The following is an 8,098-nucleotide window of genomic DNA, read 5'->3' on the forward strand; positions in this document are numbered from 1 at the left end:
AGTGTCATCTGCAAATTTGATAAGTATTCCCCCAATTTTTTCCTCCAAGTCATTGATAAAGATGTTGAATAGCACTGGGCCCAGGACAGAGCCCTGTGGGACCCCACTGGTTACTTCTCTCCAGGATGAAAAGGTGCCATTGTTGAGCACCCTTTGGGTTCGGCCGGTCAACCAATTACAAATCCACTTAACAGTTGCCTTGTCCAGCCCACATTTTACAAGCTTGTTTGTGAGAATGTCATGGGGAACCCTGTCAAAAACCTTACTGAAATCAAGATATACTATATCCACAGCATTCCCTTCATCTACCAAGCTGGTAATTTTATCAAAGAAAGAGATTACATTTGTCTGGCATGACTTGTTGGCTGACATCTGAGCAGCCAACATCCATAAACTGATGTCCATAATTGAAATACCTACACTTCAGTTAAGAACAAATTACTTTACCAGTTACAACATTTTTAAAACAGTCATCCATTATTATATTGATAAATGATACATGGGATTTTGTCCCTGTGTTCATTAAGAAATAACAACTTTATGCTATAAGTAACTATCAGCAAAGTACACTGTCAAATAACAAAAGCTCGTCGGATGTAGATATGGCAAGAAATGCATACAATTTACTTCTGAAGATTGCATATTTGATTTATGGTGACTTTATCCAAATGAACAAAGCTTCGTAACAGGTCTGCCTCTGCAGTGTTCCCATGGCACCAGAAGAGGGAATAGTTTTGGAACTACTGGTAGATCTTTAGATGATATAACAAAAATTCCTAGAGTCTTCCGAGTCCCAGTTGCTTAGCAACAGTTTATATTATGAGGGTTTTTAAAAGAAAGGATTGAGAAGTGAGTGATGCCCAGAGATGGTGAGACTACATGCAAGTAGTAAGAACTTCAGGGTTTTTTTCACCATGATGTGCAGCTGTGTTGTCACACTCAAGCTCAACTTCATTTTCATACACATATGGGACTTCTTCACATCTGAAATATTAAGGGTAGGGAGGAGATTTTTTTATTACATTGTATTCCACTATAATACACACATATCCTGATTTTGCAAGGTAGATTATGTTGTTAATCCAAGATTACATAGTGAGATCTGCAGCTGAGCAAGGGGTTCAACTCAGGCATTTCTGGTTTTTTAACAACAATACTAGACTGATGTTCATGTCAGTACTGAACAGCAACTGATTTCATGAGGATGGAAGGAAGGATCTATTGTATGAAATCAGAATGTGATGCACAGGTGCTTGTTTGATACAGTTGTCCCTTCTTATACACGGATTTTTTATACATGGATTCAAGCATCCACAGTTTAAAAATGTTCCAAAAAAAGTATAAATTTCAAATATCAAACTTTGATTTTCCATTTTTTATAAAGGATACCATTTTGCTATGTCATTATAGCACTAGAGAGGAAGAGCCCTGCCCTCCTTCCTTCCAACTGTCATCTTCTGGCCTGGGAGAGAGTGAAAGGACATGCTATCGGGCCTGGCCTCGATTTAGAAAAAGAGCCCTCCCTCCGGTCCATCTGCCTTGGTCCAGGCCTCAGAGGGAGAGAGGAATGCTGAACCTGATCCCCTCCCCCCCTCACCATTCCCTTCTCCTTTTGTGTTGTGTCTTCTTAGATTGTAAGCCTGAGGGCAGGGAACAGTCTATTATCCATTCTGTTGTAAGCCACCCGGATTCCCAGTGATTGGGTGGCATATAAATAAATCCTATTGTTGTTGTTGTTGTTGTTGTTGTTGTTGTTGTTGTTATTAATGGGACTTGAGCATTCACCGATTTTGTTATCCATGGGGGATCTTGGAACCAAACAAGGGTCCACTGTACTATATGCGATGCACAGATACTTGTGGAGGTGTGCACATATGTATGCATGAAGAAATAAATCAGAACTTGGAAACATTACTTGGACTAATATTCCCAGAAATCTTTATTTAGATTGTATTTAGAATTTTCTGCTGTTTTTTCAGGCAGCAGGTAGCCAGAATCCTACTGGGGGTTTGCATGTTTGTCAGTGGACTAATATCTGTGGGAATCAGAATTGCATAGTTACATAACACCCACATCCAGTAGAGAGCTGCTGTTATGTTACTATGTAGCAGAACTGGCAAAGTGACCAATGATATTGGACCGATATGGACCAATGAACATTGGTGCCTGATACATAACGGGATCGAGGTACAATTGACCAGTGCACAATGGATACCAGGGCATTGACACTCAGTGCACAATTGGAACAATGCACAGCAGGACAAATGCACATCACATTGGTTCCAGTGAGCACTGGACTTCAATGTTCATCAGGCATAGTTGCCAGTGTCCCACTACACATCTTCACAATTCAGTAACTGGGTTTCTTAGCATCTCTGCTACATAATTAAATATATGCAGAGATACATAACAGGTAAAATTCAAGCAGATAATTCTAAATACCTGGCTCAACTACAAGTCCTAGAATTCTATAACATGTAACCAGGACAATTAAAGTGTTTTCAAAATGCTCTAATGGTGCAGTGTGGTCAATTGGCAAGAGATCTGTCAAGATAACAGAGAAAGTAACAGAAACATGAAGGAGTTATCAGAAAAGTAGCCTGGAGCTAGTCTGGAGTCCTACCTTCTCATGAAGTTCATAACTATTTTCATTTGGTATGTGAGACAGGCTTAGACAGACTTGGATTGCAATTCTACATGTATATACCTGGGCATACGCCCCAATTGAACACAATTAATAAATAAAATAATAAATAAAACTTTTATTTATATCCCGCTTTTTGTTAAAACAATCAAAACAGCTTACAATATTAAAATAATACAACCATATATACAAAGTATCTCCCATTTAAAAAGAGATTAAACAATATAAGATTAAAATTACATAAACTATTAAAAACCAATAACGGTGGGCAGAGTCATCACATATATGTGAGGAAATCATCACATGGCCGAGTAATTTATTCTGGGCAGGCTTTGCCGAAGGAGATCTGTCTTGACAGCTTTCTTGAAGCTGTCAAAGTTAGTGATTTGACGGATCTCATCTGGCAGGCAATTCCATAGACTGGGAGCGGTTGCAGAAAAGGTCTTCTGGGAGGTCACATTCAGTCTGGTTTTTATAGGCTGCAATAGATTCTTCTCAGAGGACCTGAGTGTACCGGGCAGATTTTATGGAAGTAGGCAATCCCTTAGATAAGTTGGGCCCAAGACCAAACCCAAGTGATAACCAACACCTTGTACTGTGCCCGAAAACGAATAGGCAGCCAGTGGAGTGACTTTAATATTTGTGTTATATGGTCACTCCTGGATGTTCCAGTAATCAGCCTGACCACCATATTCTGTACCAGTTGCAGTTTCTGGACTAGGCACAAGGGTAGCCCCATGTAGAGCGCATTGCAAAAATTGAGTCTTGAAGTTACCAGTGTGTGTACTACAGTTTCAAGGTCCCCCAGTTCCAGGAATGGGTGCAGCTGGCGTATCAGCTGAAGCTGATAACAAACGCTCTTGACTGTCACATTCACTTGATTTGACATTTGAAGCGTCAGATCAAGAAGCACCCCCAGACTGCGAACACAGTCCTTTGAGGAGAGCGTGAATCCCTCTATGACTGGAGGATGCAACCCGATGCCTGGTTTGGGGACCCTGACTGTAAGTACCTCCGTTTTGTCTGGATTCAGCTTGAGCTTGTTTTCCCTCATCGAGTCCATTACTGCCTCAAGACATTGAGGGAAGAAATGCCATCTGTCATCATTGCTGATGACCGAGACATGGAGAAATATATTTCGGTGTCATCAGCATACTGATAACACCCCACCCCATGTCTATGGATGATTTCTCTCAGCGGCTTCATACAAATGTTAAATAGCATTGGGGACGGGATTGAGGTTTACCAGAGTAGATGTGTGTATACTGTTATATTTTACTTAGGCCTGAAATGCATGAGCTAAAAGAAGCAGCTTCTGGCCACTTTGGGGACATGGCATTTACATGACACATGCCCCCAAAGTGGCTAGAAGTTGCTCCAAGGAAGCATAACCAGAGCCCAAAGCTGCCGCAAAAAGGAACTATTTTAATCTGGCTCCAGCGCAGTGAGACTTGAGACCGCAGGTGGCAGCCTGCTTTGAGATTGGCCCAATCATGGTTGGAACAGCCATAGGCTGCTCCTTGCCATCTGTCTGCTTCACCACCACCACCCCTTAGTTATACAAACCTAAAATTTGCTGCAGTTGCTGAATACCTTCCTTCTGTGCCATTAGAAATGACTACCTCTTCTTTGTTAACTTCCATTGAGAACTCTTTGTTTCTCCCTTCCAAGGAATTACTGCAGATAGAATTAGAGGAAGCATTAGGAGATAAGAAGGATGGATATTATGTCCACATGTACACACCCGAAACTTAACGTTTCTTTGTTGTTGAGGTTTTTTACAAACTATAACGTCAAGAGCCATGTACACTGAGCCGCTCTGATTGCCTGAGTGCAGATGGGGCATGACACAAATAAATAATAATAATAATAATAATAATAATTATTATTATTATTATTATTATTATTATCATCATTACATTCACAGGTAATGTCTAACAATCATTAAAAATCATATATTGTAAATGAAAAAGCAGTAAAACGTATGGACTGAGTAAGGTAGAGCGAGATACCCCCATTAAGTACTGTAGAACTTTAAACAACAGTAAAAGAATAGCAGGAGTTACAATTTTTGGTAAAATAGTGGAACTACTGAATAACCAACACAGAGAACCATCCCAGTTTGTAAGGTTTTAAAAATCTGAAAAGAGAAGAGTCTTTCACATCTAAGGCTTGAAACAGACGGCCCGGATGGAGCGGTGCAAGGCTGCACTGGCACCGTTTGCGTTGGGTTCATGGCAACCGCACATGCCCAGCCCCAATCTAGGCTGCTGCCACAGTTCTGAACTGGGCTGGTGAAAGAAGCAGATTCTATCTGCTCCTTCTTGGCCCAGATCTTCTGTGATGGCACATCCTCAGCAGACCTTCAGGCTGTGTTTGGGGCATGCATCATCTAAACACCACACTCCCAATGTGGCCTGAAGCTGCGTCATTTTGCCCATGTCTTTCAGGCCTAAGTGACAGTAAAGAAAGTGTCAGGCACACCTTCCTAGAGAAAGCATTCTACAGACAGAGAGCCTGTCCCAACAATAGAGGCAATTGATAAAAGGTCTCAAATAAAGATGTCAGTTCAAGGACAAACTGGCGGGGCAGTTAGAGGAAATATTTTGGTTCTCATAGTATGTTCAGAAAGAAACATTTACACAGCAAAAAATAACAATGGATTATTGGACAGCCACCTTGTATCCCATATAATTGTTGTGGTTGTAAATGTTAGTAGAATAAAATTATACAATATTGTTGTGACATACAATGACCAGAATTCACTTTGCGGGCCAAAGTCTAAGGGAATTAGAACTGAACAGCTTCTCAACATTTGTATTCAGCAAGGGGCTGTTATGCTATTATGTAGTTGAGTCAGCAAATTGACAATTATGCCTCGGGACTGATGCGCAATAGGACCGATGCACAACAAGCCACTAGCTAGGGATTGCTGATTCACATAGGTAGAGCCTCATGTGCATCCAAACACTTTTCCCGGTATCCTGATGTGCAGCTTCACTATTCCCTGATCAGGTTCCCTTACCAACTTTGCTACATAGCTAATATGCATAATGTTATTTAACACAGACCATAATTGATAATTCTGGATAATATTGGCAGTACGAAATAAATGATCTGATAGATCAGGGATTTGTGAACTGGGTTTCAGGGAGTTCTAGGACTCCAAAGAAATTTATCAAGACACTTCCACCAGTTAATCTTCCTTGCAAAAAAGCTTGTCCACCACTACTGGGTTTCTCTCCAACCACCACCACTCCACCGTAGTGCTTGGTCACAGGAGAATAAGGGATTGATTCTAGATTACAGACTGTTCATACAGGAAAACAAGAAGAAGCTACCATTTTGGCCAGCACATTATCCTCAATTGTCTGTCAGTAAACAAGAGGGCTGGATTATATTTGCTGGTGTGGATCCACCCACTGACACAGAAACAGATCAATTCTGGAGTCACTCTATAAAGATAAAATGAGCAAATGCTGCACAACCTTGGCAAGGAACTGTAGGAGAGGGCATAGCTTCAATCCCTAATGCTACGTTCTAAGGGCCAGTCTAGATGTGTTCATAGATTTGATCTCAAATGCTACATTCTGAGTACCAAACTAGGTGTGGTAAGATCTTCTGGTGATTCTCTGTGTCTTTTTAAGGTTAAAAGCCACTCTGAAGAATGGGAAATGAATCTTGTCATAATGCTGATTTCACACACACAAACACACCAATGGGAGGCTTCTGTTTTGTGTTGTGGGGCAGAATATTTTCTCCGCTTGGAGCAAATTCAGTATAAAGTGGATTACATTTGAAAAACAGTAGTGGGGAGTCTTTTACTGTTTATCTTCAACCCATCAATCCCAGCTTTTACCTTTTACCTCTGCAGCTTTTACCATATATATGTATATTCATAAACGTATTGGATTAAATACATGAAGAGCTACCAAAACAAAATGTGTGAGTATCAATACAATTTCAGCAAGGTTTATTACCAGTCATTGTGGCATTAATAGGGTGAAACTGCAACATAATACTGCACACTGGAGCTGGATTATTTACTGGTGTGGTTCTACCCATTGACACAGAAACAGATCAATTCTGGAATCACATATATATGAGTTTTTTATTAAAGCCTTTGGGATCTAACAGATTTTATTCAATCTGCACATTCACTATAGTTTACATTATTTTAAGTTGCTTTAACTGGTTTTAAATTGTCTTAAGTGTTAAATGCTTTCAGCCTTTTAAAATCATTCATATTCTTTTAAAACTGATTGTGTTGTACAAGTGCCCTGGGATCCTCAGATATAGAACACAATACAAATTGTTAAATAAATAAATACCCATGAAAACCCAACTGCAGAACGTCTGACATTGCACCTACTTCAGGTGATGCAACCTGTATTAAAAATGAGTGCATCATCATACCACTATCTTTCTACATTGAAATGTAGGAAACGAAAATCAACACTTACTGCTTATCTTGGCACCATAATCTATTGACAACAAAGGCAACTAATGCCAAAACCAAGAAGACTGTAACTGCAATGGCCCCTTGCATCCATGGCTGGAGTGGCCCATGACCTACAAAGAAAAGGGATTTAAAACAAGATTATTATGGCTCCTAATACAGGTGGGTAGCCTAGTTCTGTATCAGTTGTAATGTGCACAAAGGCTATAAGCTATCATGCATCTGGAAGAGATACATTTCTGTTAAATACCAAGCTTAGTGTTATGTTTAATAAGTGTCTAAATAGGAGTAACAATACCTGAAAAGCTGCACATATGTAAATCTAGAAGATTAAAATCTTTATTCTAAACACCATATATAAATTATCTTTCTTTCTTATATCATGCCATAAACAAGTGTCCACTACAAAGAAGAGTACTCATGAAATAATGCCATGATTTTATTTCTGATCAACTATGTGATGAGCCAATATCTGAGGATAAATGGTTGGGAATGAAGAACTTCTGTTCACTAATTTTGCTTAGAAATGTTGCTTAAGTTCATGATCATCTCACTGAAAGCTTGGAGAGGTTACTTTTAAAGGTAATTTGTTAAGCTATTGTTCCACTGTCACAAAAGTAGTTAGTTAATATGCTGGTTATATATTTTAAAAGCAGCTCTTTACTTACTTGCTCTAACATTCCTAAAGCCGTGGAAAAAATGCCATACTACTAGGATGCCCACCAAAATGTGTCATCAATGCCATTTCCCCCACAATTTTAGGAATGTTATTTTGTTATCCTCTTACTAGGAAGTTACAAGTAAATAAGTTATTTTAACTTGTTACGCCCAAGCTTTGCTCTGTTTAGGACCTGACATTTTCCCAGACATGCCAAGTTTGCAGTTAATTGACTTTGTAATATTAATGCAGGAAAGAGCAAGAAAATATTATTTATTCATTCCCTTATATATGTACTCATTTATTTAATACAAAATTTTGTTGTGTGCTGTTTTTT

At 39.4% G+C, this 8,098-nt stretch overlaps 1 protein-coding gene across 1 annotated transcript in view; it reads right to left on the bottom strand.

The window, feature by feature from the left end:
* Positions 1 to 427: 427 nt before the first annotated feature.
* The window catches only part of PDZK1IP1 (PDZK1 interacting protein 1), an 18,539-nt gene continuing 10,868 nt past the window's right edge, over positions 428 to 8,098 (bottom strand). The window contains exons 2-4 of the mRNA XM_042464090.1: positions 7,108 to 7,216; positions 4,211 to 4,321; positions 428 to 984 (exon numbers count right to left, since the gene is read on the bottom strand). Coding sequence (XP_042320024.1) covers positions 876 to 984; positions 4,211 to 4,321; positions 7,108 to 7,216 — 329 coding nt within the window. The 3' untranslated portion in view covers positions 428 to 875. The remainder of the gene's footprint in view (positions 985 to 4,210; positions 4,322 to 7,107; positions 7,217 to 8,098) is intronic.

This window comes from Sceloporus undulatus, chromosome 4 (assembly GCF_019175285.1).
Source record: "Sceloporus undulatus isolate JIND9_A2432 ecotype Alabama chromosome 4, SceUnd_v1.1, whole genome shotgun sequence".
In the NCBI taxonomy this organism is placed as follows: Eukaryota; Metazoa; Chordata; class Lepidosauria; order Squamata; family Phrynosomatidae; genus Sceloporus; species Sceloporus undulatus.